Below are 16,041 nucleotides of genomic sequence, written 5' to 3' on the forward strand. Positions count from 1 at the left end.
ACCTGTTTTTCTGCAGTCTTCTGTACTCTGCATCCATTCAAAGTCCAGAATTTATAACGCTTGTCTGAGCGGTCAAAAAAAAAAAGGGGTGGAGAGCTGAAGTTACACTCTGCAGAGCTCAGTGAGGAGAGCTCTGAGAGCTGATTGGAGGGAAGGTACCCCCTTTCACACAGCACACAAGAGCGGAGCTGAGACTGTCAATCAGCTGGAGCTCCCTCCCCTGTCATCTTTTTTCTCTTGGTGTCAGGAAAACTTGTCAGAAGTGACTCATGCTGATAGCACAGGAACAGAGCAGCTGACAGAAATGACCCTTAGTGCTCTTAATAGGATAAGTACACACTATAGAGGGATATGCTTTGTTCATATTTCAGGTCTGCGGTTTACAACCACTTAAGCACATAGAGACTGGAGACATGTTATACGGGACTGCTAGAGATCAATGTCATGAATGCCCCATTTCTAGTCATTGTGCACTTTGTTGTCACTCTAATGACTGAGGGCAACACAATAATTGCCGAAGGGCCACATGTGATAGCCTCTGAAGGAAATCATGAGTCAAAACTGCAAATATTTTTAGCTGCAAGAGTCACAACGGAGATGCAGTCAGCAAGAATTCTCGCACAATTTGCCACAGAATATGCAAATAATAAATCTGTCACTTTATCTTCTATTGTATTGGGAGAAACTGTGATTCTTTAATATACTGAACAACAATGACAGCATTAAAGGGGATTTTCTGGGAAAAATGCAAAGTGAGGCATTTTTTCAGTTCTGAGAATTCTTTCACTATTGCTGGTGTTGGCAGTCAGTGTACTACGTCCCCTTCTACATTACACATCAATGATTATAGGAAATCACTGTGTATTTGCTCTGGGTCTCTCCCTTGGTCGGCTTTTCAGTTGATAACCACAAGACGTATTATGGTGTCTAGGCTTTCCAGACGTTAGTATGCTTTCACTACGATCATAGACTCTGAAATCACTTATCAACCGAAGCTATAAGAATTCACAATTCTGCAGGTCAGTTTAATACTAACCATTTTGATACTTGGCTATGTGTGCTGTCTGACAGTGTCCTGATTAACCACTTCAGCCCCGGAAGGATTTGCCCCCTTAATGACCAGGCCATTTTTTGCGATACGGCACTGCGTCGCTTTAACTGACAATTGCGCGGTTGTGCGACGCTGTACCCAAACAAAATTGACGTCCTTTTTTTCCTACAAATAGAGCTTTCTTTTGGTTGTATTTAATCACCTCTGCGGTTTTTATTTCAATAAGTATACATTCAATATGTATATTGATTGGTTTGCGCAAAAACTATAGCGTATACAAAAAAGGGATAGATAAATGGCATTTTTTTTTTTTTTTTTACTAGTAAGGGCGGCAATCTGCAATTTTTAGCGGGACTACAACATTTATACACACACTTTTGACACTTTTTTAGGACCATTGACATTTATACAGCTATCAGTGCTATAAAAATGCACTGATTACTCTGTAAATGTCACTGACAGGGAAGGGGTTAACACCTAAGGGGTTAACTGTGTTCCCTTATGTGTGTTTCTAACAGTGGGGGGATGGGACTGACTGGAGGAGGAGACAGATTGCTGTTCCTAATTACTAGGAACAGCAGATCTGTCTCTCTTCCCCTGTCAGAACATGGATTTGTTTGATTACATACGCAGATCCCCATTCTGGCTCTCGTGTCTGCGATCGTGGGTGGTCGGCGGTTGTCACGACCGCTGGCCACACGCATCAGGTCCCCCGCTGTGTATCGGGCGCGTGCACACCTGCTATGGCTCTTAAAGGAGCCGATGTACAGGTACAATGATTTGTGGGAACGAGCCGACCTGCCATCGTATAATGATGGCGGCTGGTCGGCAAGTGGTTAAAGCTGAATTTTGGGCACAGAAACATTAACTTCAATATATTTCTTAAAGCGGTAGTAAACCGCTGAAAAAAAAAAAAAAAAAACTCTGCAAGACAATAGCATAATGAATTACTTACCTTAGAACGAAGCCCCCGCAGCGCGCTTAGTCACCGCTGGGGGGGTTGACATGTTCCCTCTGTGTTTCTTCTGGGTTCGCTCTCTCTCCGGCGCTGTGAGTGCCGGGAGTCCTCCATTCTGGCAAGGAGCTCTGAAGTTCCTGCACGATCCGCCGAACCTTCAGAGCGCATGCGCCGCTGACGTCAGCAGCTGCATGCAGGGTGAATATGTCCTAAACCGCACAGGTTTAAGAGATATTCATTTTACCTACAGGTAAGCCTTATTAGGTTTAAGAGATATTCATTTTACCTACAGGTAAGCCTTATTATAGGTCCGTGTAGGTAAAAATGACCAAGTGGGGTATACAACCGCTTTAATCGCAAAGGATATATATCCACTTTGTGTGGATATTACCATATAAAAGTAGCAATGACATCATCACTGTGCTGTACATATTCTGTCCTGAGAGCAGATTTGTGGGAAAGACCCAGCAGGCTCCACCCACTAAAGGCTAACTGCAGAAAACTACAGGAGGGGGCGGAGACAAGACCAGTCACCCTGCACAAGGAGAGAGAGCAGCAGTGAGTGGTTCCTTATTGCAGGAAGCCCCTGAACAGAGGCAACATTTCACACTGAATTACTGCACAGATTTGGAAGAAATAAACAAAACAAAGCACACCAAGATTCAAGTATAAATACACATGCCTCTTGTATTTAGACAATATTTGCTAATCCCGGTCTTAAGCTTTCAAGTAGAACTATAGCCAAAACTTTTTTTTACATTTTGGATAGAGCAGGGGGGGGGGGTCATAACCATTGTCAGTTTATTTTTTGCCAACTGTGTCCCATTTGGGGGATTTCTTTTCACTTCCTGCCCCCCCCCCCCCCCCCCCCCCATCACCAGAACTATTGTCCCCATTGGAAGATTTACCCTCTATTACTTTTCTGGAACAACCCAAAATTTGGGATTTTCTTTTACTTTCAATGATAATAGTAAACAGGACAAGTAGAGCGGGTGAATCTGCCTAACAAGGGTGCAGACGGCAATAAAAACATATTTTCTAAACCATCTCCACCCTGTACAAAACTAAATGAAAAGTTTTGCCTGTAGTTGTACTTTAAAGTATTGTAATTTTTTTTTATTATTATTATACAGGATTTATATAGCACCAACAGTTTGTGCAGCACTTAACAAAATGAAGGCAGACATTACAAATACATTACAATTTGGTACAAGAGGAATCAGAGAGCCCTGCTCATTAGAGCTTACAATCTAAGTGGGAGAGTCAATTTTTTTTAAGCCAATTTTATTGTAGACCGGAGAACAGCTAGAAGCTCCCTTAGGTTACTTTAATGCTGTCTATGTGAAGATTTCCCCTCAATTCCTGTCCTTTTAAAATATAAGAAAGTTTATGGAAATCACCCCTATTTGCGGCACAGACAGCATTACAAACCTGACAGAGGTTCTAACTTATCTGATCTTGTAGGTGTTTTGGTCAGGTATAAATCTAAACAAATGGTTTGGTCCTGTATTTTGTCCAGGTACCTCTAACTTCCAGCAAAGTCTTTAAAGTGGATGTAAACCCGAATTTTTTTTTTTTTTTTATGTCATAATGTAGAGTATAAGATTTCCTATCATTTGAGCCCAGTCTTGCCACAAAGAATTAATCCAGCTCTGAGCAATCCTCTTTTATTGTTCAGTGAGATAAAACTTGGCAAACAGAGAAAAACTTTGTCAAATCCTCCCCCTTGCTGTGAGTGACAGGTGATTTACATCTTGTGCACCAGCCTAAGACATGCATTATTTTTTTAATTCCCTCCCCCACTCCTTTCTTCAGCAGCTCTGCAAGGATTGGCTGTTCCACACTCTCAGCATGATTTGGCATTCTGAAGTCATGTGGTTACTTTCCTGTCTTTTCACTGGATGTTAGAGATCATAGCAGAAGTTCAGTGTTAGAAATAAACAGGAGAAAATGCATATTGACAAGGGGAGTGTAGAGGTGGGCGGGGAGTCTACTGTCATCACGACTCCACCCACCGAGCTCCAGACAACAGACCCACCCACAGAATCTGCAGTTTTTCGGGTCTCATAACAGACAGAGGGGAGACATTTGACAGGTAAAGATACATGCAGGAGGCAAGTATATCCTTATAGATAACCCCTATGGCAGTAGTTTAGAAAGGATGACATTGGGTTTACATCCATTTTAACATTCGACAAGTCTGGGCGTGTCAGGTGCATGTGTTCCCTGTGGCAGCATGTGGTTGCATCCTCTGATCCCTACATCATTGCTGAGTCCTGTAGTGATGCAAGGGTTGGAGGGAGGATGAAACCACAGAGCACAGTGGGACACGCACTCCCGGAAGCATCAAATGCTAAAGACTTTGCCAGAGGCTGCAATGTTGAAACAGAGGGAAGGTAGGAGACATGGACCACCCTCACATTTTTGTAAATATTTTATCATATCTTTTGATTACAAACATTTTTAATAATGATTTGAAGAAGTACAAAAATATAATTGCATGGAGAAAATAAAGTGTACATTCGAAAACCAACATGTGATTGTACAGGTAAACAGCTCTCCAAATATCATTAAGTAAGAAAAATAATAAAATAACAAAATTCTGAATCAAAAGAAACTGAGAAAAGTAACATTGTTGCTTCTGCAAGATAAGTAGAATGATTACATAGAAAACATGCTCTAGCCAGGAATTTTCCAAAATAATTGAATCGGCAGTACTGGGTGCGTTACCTTCCAGAGTCACCAAATCGTCTAATGAACTCAAAAGGGGAAACAAGGAAGCCCTCCAAACATAGGTTAGAGTTGATAAGGCGACCAATTAGCCCATTTATGTTCGAAGATGTGCATGGTATCCATGAGGGTGTGGTGTACCCTTTCCATCAGTCTAATGGATTCCATGTGATTGAGCACATGTGACCATGAAACAGAGGGACCTCTCCAGTATAGGGCAATTGCCCAGTGGATGGCACTGAAGAGAGTGTGTGCAAACTTTTGATGGAGAGGGGGATCTCCGGAAGCTCTGCAAATAAGATGCACATAAGATGCACATCTGGTAGGTCAAGGTCACAGGTGCACCTGTGCTTTTTGGAGCACCATCAAAGAGGCTGTTTGCCATATGGGTTTCAACAACGAGAAGCTCCAGAACGTATGGGCGGGTGTGTAGCTTGACAACAGTCCCTTTAATAGCGATGGAGCGTGTGCATTTATGCATGTTAGAAACCATGTCCTACCAATCCTCCGCCAAGATCTCCTGGTCAGTCTCCGCCTCCCATCCCAGCATAGCTGATGATTTGGCTGTACTATTGTGGTCATTAACCACTTGAGCCCCGGAAGGATTTGCCCCCTTCCTGACCAGGCCATTTTTTGTGATACGGCACTGCGACAATTGTGCGGTCGTGCCTTGTTGTACCGAAACAAAATTTATGTTCTTTTTTCCCCACAAATAGAGCTTTCTTTTGGTGGTATTTGATCACCTCCGTGGTTTTTATTTGTGCGCTATAAACAAAAAAAGGGCGACAATTTTGAAAAAAACACAATATTTTGTACTTTTTGCTATAATAAAAATCCAAAAAAAAAAAATAAAAAAACAAATTTCTTCATCAGTTTAGGCCGATATGTATTCTTCTACATATTTTTGGTAAAAAAAATTGCAATAAGCGTATAATGATTGGTTTGCTCAAAATTTATAGCGTCTATAAAATAGGAGATAGACTTATGGCATTTTTATTATTATTATTTTTTTAACTAGTAATGGTGGTGATAGGCGTTTTTTATCGGGGCTGCAACATTGTGACAGACACATCGGACACTTTTGACACTTTTTTGGGACCAGTGACATTTATACAGCGATCAGAGCTAAAAATAGCCATTGATTACTGTATAAATGTCACTGGCAGGGGAGGGGTTAACACTAGGGGGCGTTTAAGGGGTTAACTGTGTTCCCTATGTGTATTTCTAACTGTGGGGGGAATGTGTACTTAGCGGGTGCTGGGCACGAGCATCGGCTCCGGGGACATGCTGTGCCTGCTACAGCGTCTTAAAGAGCTAATGTATAGCTACGATGGCTCGTGCAGCTGTGCCAATGATGGTTGGGAAGTGGTTAAGTTATTGATATAAGGTTGAGATAGTTGCCTTATATCTAGAGGCCTCCCCACAAAGGTTCTCAAATGGTGTTACAGCCCTATCGGGAGCCTGAGTTAATATATTAGAGAAGAAATTACGGATTTGTAGGTATTTATAGAATTCAGAAATGTGAAGGGCAGAATTCTGTTGGAGATGTTCAAATGAGCAAAAAGATGTTTATTATAACTTTTACTCGTACTGGTCAATGGAAGTTCAACATGGCACCTCATGACAAAGAGCTCACTGAGCATCTGAAAAAAAGAATTGTTGCTCTACATAAAGATGGCCTAGGCTATAAGAAGATTGCCAAGGCCCTGAAACTGAGCACATGCACTCAACTTCTTTGGTCGACCATGGCCAGAACAGACCTGGCCATGGTCGACCAAAGAAGTTGAGTGCATGTGCTCAGCGTCATATCCAGAGGTTGCCTTTGAGAAATAGACGTATGAGTGCTGCCAGCATTGCTGGAGAGGTTGAAGGAGTGGGGGGTCAGCCTGTCAGTGCTCAGACCATTCCCCGCATACTGAATCAAATTGGTGCGCATGGCTGTCGCCCCAGAAGGAAGCCTCTTCTAAAGATGATGCACAAGAAAGCCTGCAAACTGTTTGCTGAAGACAAGCAGACTAAGGACATGGATTACTGAAACCATGTCCTGTGGTCTGATGAGACCAAGATAAACTTATTTGGTTCAGATGGTGTCAAGCGTGTGTGGCGGCAACCAGGTGAGGAGTACAAAGACAAGTGTGTCTTGCCTACAGTCAAGCATGGTGGTGGGAGTGTCATGGTCTGGGGCTGTATGAGTGCTGCCAGCACTGGAGAATACAGTTCATTAAGGGAACCTTGAATGCCAACATGTACTGTGACATACTGAAGCAGAGCATGATCTCCTCCCTTCGGAGACTGGGCTGCAGGGCATTATTCCAATATGGTAATGACCCCAAACACACCTTCAAGACGACCAATGCCTTGCTAAAGAAGCTGAGGGTAAAGGTGATGGACTGTCTCCAGACCTAAACCCTATTGAGTATCTGTGGGGCATCTTTAAATGGAAGGTGAAGGAGCACAAGGTCTCTAACATCTACCAGCTCCGTGATGTTGTCATGGAGGAGTGGAAGAGGACTCCAGTGGCAACCTATGAAGCTCTGGTGAACTCCATGCCCAAGAGGGGTTAAGGCAGTGCTGGAAAATAATGGTGGCAACAAAAAATATTGACACTTTGGACCCAATTTGGACATTTTCACTTAGGGGTGTGCTCACTTTTGTTGTCAGCGGTTTAGACATTAATGGCTGTGTGTTGAGTTATTTTGAGGGAACAACAAATTTACACTGTTATACAAGCTGTACACTCACTACTTTACATTGTAGCAAAGTGTAATTTCTTCAGTGTTGTCGCATGAAAAGATATAATAAAATATTTACAAAAATGTAAGGGGTGTACTCACTTTTGTGAGATACTGTAATACCATGTACACACGACCGGTTTTTCTGTCGGACTAAACTCCGAAGGTTTCTCCGACAGAACTCCGACGGAATTCCATTCAAGCGGTCTTGCCTACACACGGTCACACCAAAGTCCAACCGTCCAGAACGCGGTGACGTACAACACGTACGACAGGACTAGAAAAAGGACGTTCAATAGCCAGTAGCCAATAGCTTCCATCTCGTACTTGCTTCAGAGCATGCTTCGCTTTTGGTCCGTCGGAACAGCATACAGAAGGCACGCAGACAAGCGGTTTTGCCGATAGGAATGGGTTCCATCGGAAAGATTTAGAACATGTTTTATTTCTAGGTCCATCAGAAGTTTCGAAAAAGAAGGTCCGATAAGGGCTACACACGATCGGATTATACAATGAAAAGACTCCATCGGACTTTCTCTATCGGACATTCAGCTCGTGTGTACGTGGCATAAGTATAATACTTCTTCTCTTATAGTGAAAAACTATTTATTTTTAAGTGAGTGATAGGGTCGCTTTAAAGGGATAAATTGGCAGGAGAATCTGGATGCAGAACTGGTTGGTTGGGCCTACAAGAATGATTTGTACAGATCACATCCCTTGTTTTTTTGGGTCTGTAATGGAAGTGATGGAATGTTAATACTTTCTCTTTGAAGAAAGCTGTGCTTTCCCCTAGAAACTGAAGAGTTAATCGCTGTTTCTGCATGACAGATTTTATGGCACTTGGATATTTCAGGGCTCTAGATTCAGCCCTGACGTGATGGATGTTGTCTCCCATCAACACCTCATTTGTGGCTTTCAAAGAACTCTTCTCAGAAGCACTGGTGCTTGCTATCTTAATTATCTCATGGCCTTCAGTGGTATGACATCATGATTGTGGGCCTGCTACACCCTGAAGGCCCTCTCCACTGATACGCTGTCTAGAGCGTGCAAGGAAAGGTCTTAGTGGTTGCTGGGCCTTAATGGTTTGGAGCTAAGAGCTTGGCATATGATATATGGACGGACTTGGTAGCTTTTACAAGCTGTTGAAATGTCACGAGTGATTGAAAAGACAAAATACCTTTCCAATGCTAATGGCGGTCATAGTCTTCTCTGCATAACGAGGCCAACTTGTGTGATCCAGAGATTAGCTGAATCCCCACCTGATCTCTTCACACCTAATCCTCTCTTCACTTCATTCTCATTTAAATTCTATTAGACATTCATTTCTATCATTTCAATAACCACAGCTTTATGCTGCAATCAGAGGGAAGTATAGAAAATGTGTTTAAATGTTTGCATCCTAAATGGCCCATAAATGTACATTTCTTTGCAATATATTCAAACTATGTATTAAAGGATAAGTTCACTTTTGGACCAGGTTACATGTTCCACCCATATTTAGGGTGGAACATGTAACATGTTCCAGCTCCTGTCGCCTGTCCCCCCCAATCCCCCTCCCTATGACAGTGGGTGGGGATTCTGCTCCCTGCACCCTCTGCCACTTTTAAAAAACAGCACAGCTGTGCGGGGCTCCACCCACACAGCTACGTCATTCATTCACAGATTCCTGGGAATAAATAAACTACAAGTACCGTTTGTCACCTCAGCAGATAGACCTGTAGTTTCAATAGGCTGCAGGCTGACATGTCATGTCCGGACATGTCCTCCCACTTTCAAACAGAAAGTCCCCTACAGAAGTAGGGGCTGGAAGGCAGAAGACGTGTCTGCAGGAGCCCCCATTGCACCCATGTTATACTGATTGCAGGTGCACTGCTTTCAAGGCTCCTGCAGGGAAAATTAATAAATGCACATTGTTGATCTGCTGGAAATCCAGTAAGCTTCTAACCCAAAAAGCAGTGGACAGAACTTGGTGTGGCCAGGTGCTAATTGACAAGCTACAGGCTTTTGAATCAGCAGTGACCATGCTGATAGCCACACCCCCAGTTACATATTCTCATCCCATGGTACTGCAAGCAGATACAGCCTACATGAAAGTCACAATTCTGCTCAGAATGCAGGAGTAGTGCAGCATTCCTGTCACACCATCACAGGAAGTAGCATAAATGCATAAGGACTTTGCAGGGACACTAAGAGAAAACTGGAAGTGTAGATGTACTTATATGTAGATGTACTGTAGCACATTTGTAATGGGGGGACATAGTTCTACTTTATTGAGCAAATAGTAAATACCTAAACATATTGGAACATCAGCCCAGCAACAATGATGATGTTGACCCTTAATATTACTGTGAAGCCCTTCCACTAAATATCAGAACATAGGACTTGAGGTAGGTACAGAAGGGCAATCAGACCTGGCTTATATTTGCTGTTCCGTTGAATCCCACAGGTATTCATTTGAAGAAGTGCAGATACCAGCAGAAACTACGGCTTAGGTGCCGATGCAAAAGCATGTTCAGGTGAGGTGCTGAGCTAAGAGTTGTGTCTAAACTAGTCCAGTTCTTTCACCCTCATCTCAGCAAAATTTGTGTCATGCAACCAGGGACCAGAGCACTGAAGGCCCTCCAAAACCAGGTCCCGAATAGCCAAGGTGCCAGTTTTTAGTCCAAATCCACCAGTCTTACAGCATTATAAAAGGAGCTGCCTCAAACCTCCAAAATGGGTTGGCTATGTTCCTGTCTATTATTTAACCAATAAAACATTTAACTAAAATCTCTTACAGTGCTTGGTCTTTACCCACTGCATATCTTTTTGGAAAAACAGCATCTTATAATGCTGCCACGTTGCTAGTCACCACGCTGTCCTGAACAGCCCACTCTTCTGACAGTATTTGTTGCTGGAGATTAAATTATTGATTGAAATTTATTTCTAAAATCTTAGGTCTGTCTAGGAAATCCTTAAAGTTGAACTTGAGAAATAAAAATAGACACCAAATTAATTCAACTCTGTGTTCATTACAGTATATGTTTTTTTAATGCAAAAGCAGTGTGAATTGTGATTTGATTTCAGCCTATTGCAAGTCCCTGTACAGCAGAGGTGAATGGGAGTTGGAGGAGCAGCACAATGAGCGAGTTCAGTTCTTGTGCTTGTAAGGAGCAGCATTTTTAAAGAGAACTTTCATAAGAAAAAAAAATGAAATGCAGGTTCATACATTAATGTCCAGATACAGTGCCTTGCAAAAGTATTCAACCCCCTTTTTACCTATTTTGTTACATTACAGCCTTTAGTTCAATGTTTTTTTTAATCTGAATTATATGTGATGGATCAGAACACAATAGTCATCAGAAGTCACATAATTAGTGAAGTGATGTCAACCTGTGTGTAATCTAATGCCCTGTACACACGGTCGGACATTGATCGGACATTCCAACAACAAAATACATGGATTTTTTCCGACGGATGTTGGCTCAAACTTGTCTTGCATACACACGGTCACACAAATGTTGTCGGAAAATCCGATCGTTCTGAACGCGGTGATGTAAAATACGTACGTCTGGACTATAAACGGGGCAGTAGCCAAGAGCTTTTGTCTCTTAATTTATTCTGAGCATGCATGGCACTTTGTGCGTCGGATTTGTGTACACACGATCGGAATTTCCGACAACGGAAAATTTTATAGCAAGCCCTCAAACTTTGTGTGTCAGAAATTCCTATGGAAAATGTGTGATGGAGCCTACACACGGTCGGAATTTCCGACAACAAGGTCCTATCACACATTTTCCATCGGAAAATCCTATCGTGTGTACGGGGCATAAGTGTCACATGATCTGTCAGTACATATACACACCTTTTTGAAAGGCCTCAGAGGCTGCAACACCTAAGCAAGAGGCACCACTAACCAAACACTGCCACGAAGAGCAAGAAACTCTCCAAACAAGTAAGGGACAATGTTGTTGAGAAGTACAAGTCAGGGTTACGTTATAAAAAAATATCAAAGTCTTTGATGATCCCTAGGAGCACCATCAAATCTATCATAACCAAATGGACAGAACATGGCACAACAGCAAACCTGCCAAGAGAAGGCCGCACAACAAAACTTACGGACCGGGCAAGGAGGGCATTAATCAGAGAGGCAGCACAGAGATCCTGTAACCCTGGAGGAGCTACAGAGTTCCACAGCAGAGACAGGAGTATCTGTAAATAGGACGACAATAAGCCGTACGCTCCATAGAGTTGGGCTTTATGGCAGAGTGGCCAGAAGAAAGTCATTACTTTCAGCAAAAAACAATTTTGAGTTTGGGAAAAGGCATATGGGAGACTCCCAAAATGTATGGAGGAAGGTGCTCTGGTCTGATGAGACTAAAATTGAACTTTTTGGCCATCAAAGAAAATGCCATGTCTGGCGCAAACCCAACACATCACATCACCCAAAGAACTCAATTCCCACAGTGAAACATAGTGGTGGCAGCATCATGCTGTGGGGATGTTTTTCAGCAGTCGGGACTGGGAAACTGGTCAGAGTTGAGGGAAAGATGGATGGTGCTAAATACAGGGATAATCTTCAAAGTTGTGGGCATGTTCTGTAAATTAAATGATGCAAATCCTCAAACAATCCATGTTAATTCCAGGTTGTGAGGTAACAAAACATGAAAAATTGTGAAGAAAATTCATATGTATTCCCTGCTTTCCTGCATCTCTGCACTCTAATAGAAGCTCAATTTGTGAACATTAGTAACAGTGAGCTTAATTGCAGAGGCAGAACTTAATCGCCACTACCCGCGTTCAGTGAGTGTGTCTGAGGGAGGGGGCATGTCAGCTAGAGTTCCCCTGCTCCACCCCTCCTCTCCTGTCTTTGTATTTGTTGTTAGGATGCAGGCTCAGCATCCTTGGTTGCTAGGATTCAGGTACCTTCTGCCACTCAACGTCCTTGGTTGCTAGGACCCAGGTGGCCAGACCACACAGCATCATTGGTTGCTATGGTGCAGGTGGCTCTCTGTGTCCTAGCAAGCAACGTTAGTGTGAGGAAAAGGCCGCCTGTTTTCTAGTAACCAAGGCTTCAGTGCAGCAGGGGTACCTGTCCCCTCATATCCAATAAAAAGACAGAGAGGGTTGAACAGGGGAACTGATATATTTTTTGCATACCTAGTGCCAACACTTGTCTTGGAAAAGTGTCTGGTTCCCAAGACAAGCAAAAGATGTGTGGTCAGGAAACAGTTAGGGGGGAAACAAGGAGCAAAAAATGCATAGTAAAACTTTTTCTTTAAAGGAGAGAATAATACCCTGCTGCTTCTCCTTTAGTGTCCAATCACAGGCTAGTGGCAGGACTATGACAGCCTGGGCTCAGAAAAAGTGGGTGGACTGATGTTGGCTGCCATTGAGTAAGGAAGGCTAAGGCAGTAACAAAGGCACTGTGGATGTCTGCTTTAGATTAATGGTTAGTATTGCAGCAAATCCTTTTTTTCAAGTTTATCTTTTAATGGGCTCTTATTGTTTTGTATTTTGTTAAATATCCAGGAAGATGACAATACTTTGCATATTGCTTATGTTTTTGTAGCAGCCCTTACTGACTTTTATTCCTAGAGTCTACTACAGCCAGAATCCATGTGGTACTGAATCCTGAATGGGGTTTGGAGAGAATGCTTGAAGTCTGCCAGGGCGTGTTTAACATTTCTGCAATACCAAAGTCATCTTTTTATATTTAACATCTAATGAAGAGTGGTAAGGAGGAATCGTGGAAATTAATGCACTAGAAACGCTGAAAAAATGCATGCCATCAGCCATGGACTTTACCCAGGATTCCTGGCACCAGCAGGCTTGCTGTCAGACTTTGGCTGGCACTGTGAAATGATTAGGAAACTGAGCCTCTGTGTATAAATGTCTAAATGTTTTCTTTGAAGCCTTGGATGTTACATGGATAATCTCGAATACTGAGATCTATTGTTGGCATGAACGAGTGATTCTATAGGCAGGATATAAAGCTATGTTTTAAAGAGTCCCTGTCACCAACTAAAATTTGCAGGTAAAAGCACAGAAAATCAAGTATTTATAAAGGTTTTTTGTAGTGTTTTTTTACTTTCCAAAAACAATATTTTATTAGCTTGCAATGTGCTTTCTATCCTGCTTATACAATGATTCGTTCATGCCAACAATAGATCTCAGTAGGCGAGATTATTCATGTAACATCCAAGACTTCAAAGAAAACATTTTTACGTTTATACACAGAGGCTCAGTTTCCTAACTGCAATGTGCCTCTGAATTTGACTACTCTAGAAGAGTCAATTCCCTAGTGCAGCCTCCTACCACCTTGTAACTCATAGCCGTCTCCTTCTCTGGGTGTGCTTGACTGCTCTCGGTGCTGGCCCAGCTCCTTCAGCCTCATTTCCCCGCATAACCTTTTTTGTAGCTGCTGGAGTAGAAGTGAAGGGGAAAATTATACAGTGTCACTTAAGTGACAGCTCTGAGTCTGCTGGGGCTGATAACATCACATCCAAGATGGTGGCACCCAGCAGCAGTCTCAGGGTTTCTGGATGTCTACAAAAGGTAGGCTTTTAAAGGTAAATATCTTGTGGAACTAAGTTAATTACATTTTTAACAGTTCACTTTTTGCACTGACTATAAATCATAACCCCAATGTCATTTTAGAGAATCATTAAAGCTGAAGTCCAAGCAGAAAAAAAGAGACAGATTGATGCAGCTCTATATTCCATAATATATCAATAAATGTATTTTTCAGAAAAAATAAAAACATTAACTAACACCCCCCCTTTCCCCCACCCACTCTGGTCCCTGCTGTCAGTGCGCACACAGCTGGTGTAGCATTCCCCTCTCCTTTTTGCAGTGCTTCCAGGATGGATCACAGCGATTGTTATTGGTCAGTGTCGGGCACAGAGCATATCCATCCTGGAAGCCCTGCAGAAAACTAGGGGAAAAGATTGGGGATTTCACTACCCCTAGACCACTAAACCAGCTGTGTGGGCACTGACAGCCTATCATCCATGGAGGTTAGTACAGCAGGGATGGGGGGGGGGGGTTTAGGAGGGTGTATGCTGTTAGTTTACCCTTTCATTTTTTCAGAAAAGGTAAACTTACACTTCAATTCAAACCTTAATTTGACTTGGTATCAACATTTTGCCGTCACTGTACAGCAGAGCTCATGTTGGGTCAGAAAGAAGCATCACAACAAGCCAAATGGGTATTCTGCAGTGCAAGGAACATGTTAAAGGGAGGAGAGAGCAGAGTGAAAGAGAAAGATCATCAGTATGCTGCTTCTCATTTCCCTGTCCAATCACAGGTTGTGGGTGGGAGAAGATCTGTAAGAGAAAGTGCAGCAGTTAAAGTGGTTGTAAACCCTTTACAACCACTTTATATTACAGGCAAGCCTATAATTAGGCTTACCTGTAGCTACACTGGATATCTCCTAAACCTGCACTTGTTTAGGAGATATCCCTGTATTTGCATGTGCCGACGTCATCGGCACATGCGCACTTAAGCAAACTGAAGCAATGGCACATACATGCTGTTGCTTCAGTTGTACTGTGTCATTACCGGCGGCTCCCACGCGCACGCCATCGCGGCTCTGGCCAATCACAACACTGGAGCCGCGATACCCGGAAGTAACCTGCCGGGGAGATGTCGGCCGCCGGAGCGCTGAACGAGGACCACTGCGGGGGCTTCGATCTCAGGTAAGTAATTCATAATGAGCTAGTATGCTATGCAGGAAATACTTCTTTTCTTTTTTCCACATAGTATGCTATGCATACTAGCTTATTATACCTTTGTCTTGCAGGTTTTGTTTTTTTTAGGGATTTTTGAAAAGGGTTTACAACCACTTTAAAGATCAGGCCTCCTCCTCTGCCAGACATTGATATTTCATTAACAGGTGGAATTAGCCCCTGGATTTCTTTACGTCTTGAATACTCCAAAACTAGATCTTCCTTCTTGGCTCTGTTCCTGCCCACCTTTGTGTGTTCCAGCTCTTCCTGTTACATTCTCCACAATACAAAAAAAAATAGGAATAAAAATCCAGCAGGAATGGTGGGGCCACTTATAATGGGCACAGCAGGTGTGCAGACTGGGAACTCTGTGCAGAGATCTCACCAATAGAGTCCCCCAGGGATATAAGTGACTGTCAGGTGGTGTAACTCCCCAGGACCCTTCAAAAACTGAAATACCAGTGTAGGCTGACCCTTTAAACAATAATGCCTTTTTTTTGGATGAAGGATATCTTGGTCAGAACACATTGTAATTATTCTGTCTTTCTCTACAGGTAGCAGGGAAGCTGCTTTCACCTACGCAATCACCGCCGCCGGGGTGGCACATGCAGTGACTTCTGCCTGCAGCCAGGGAAACTTCAGTAACTGCGGCTGTGACCGGGAAAAGCAGGGCTACTACAACCAGGAAGAGGGCTGGAAGTGGGGAGGATGCTCGGCTGACATCAGATATGGCATCGATTTCTCAAGGAAGTTTGTGGACGCTCGGGAAATAAGGAAGAATGCCCGGCGGCTCATGAACTTACACAACAATGAAGCCGGAAGAAAGGTAATTCAGTGATCTAGGCATGATGTGACCTTTCTAGC

General features: G+C 42.9%; 1 protein-coding gene across 2 annotated transcripts in view; it reads left to right on the forward strand.

Annotated features, from left to right (window-relative positions):
* Window positions 1-16,041, forward strand: part of WNT7B (Wnt family member 7B) — a 212,701-nt gene that overhangs the window by 178,591 nt on the left and 18,069 nt on the right. For both annotated transcript variants that reach the window (XM_073621909.1, XM_073621908.1), the window contains exon 3: window positions 15,732-16,003. In XM_073621909.1, the coding sequence (XP_073478010.1) occupies window positions 15,732-16,003 (272 nt within the window). The remainder of the gene's footprint in view (window positions 1-15,731; window positions 16,004-16,041) is intronic.

Source organism: Aquarana catesbeiana, linkage group LG03, assembly GCF_042186555.1.
Source record: "Aquarana catesbeiana isolate 2022-GZ linkage group LG03, ASM4218655v1, whole genome shotgun sequence".
Classification (NCBI taxonomy): Eukaryota; Metazoa; Chordata; class Amphibia; order Anura; family Ranidae; genus Aquarana; species Aquarana catesbeiana.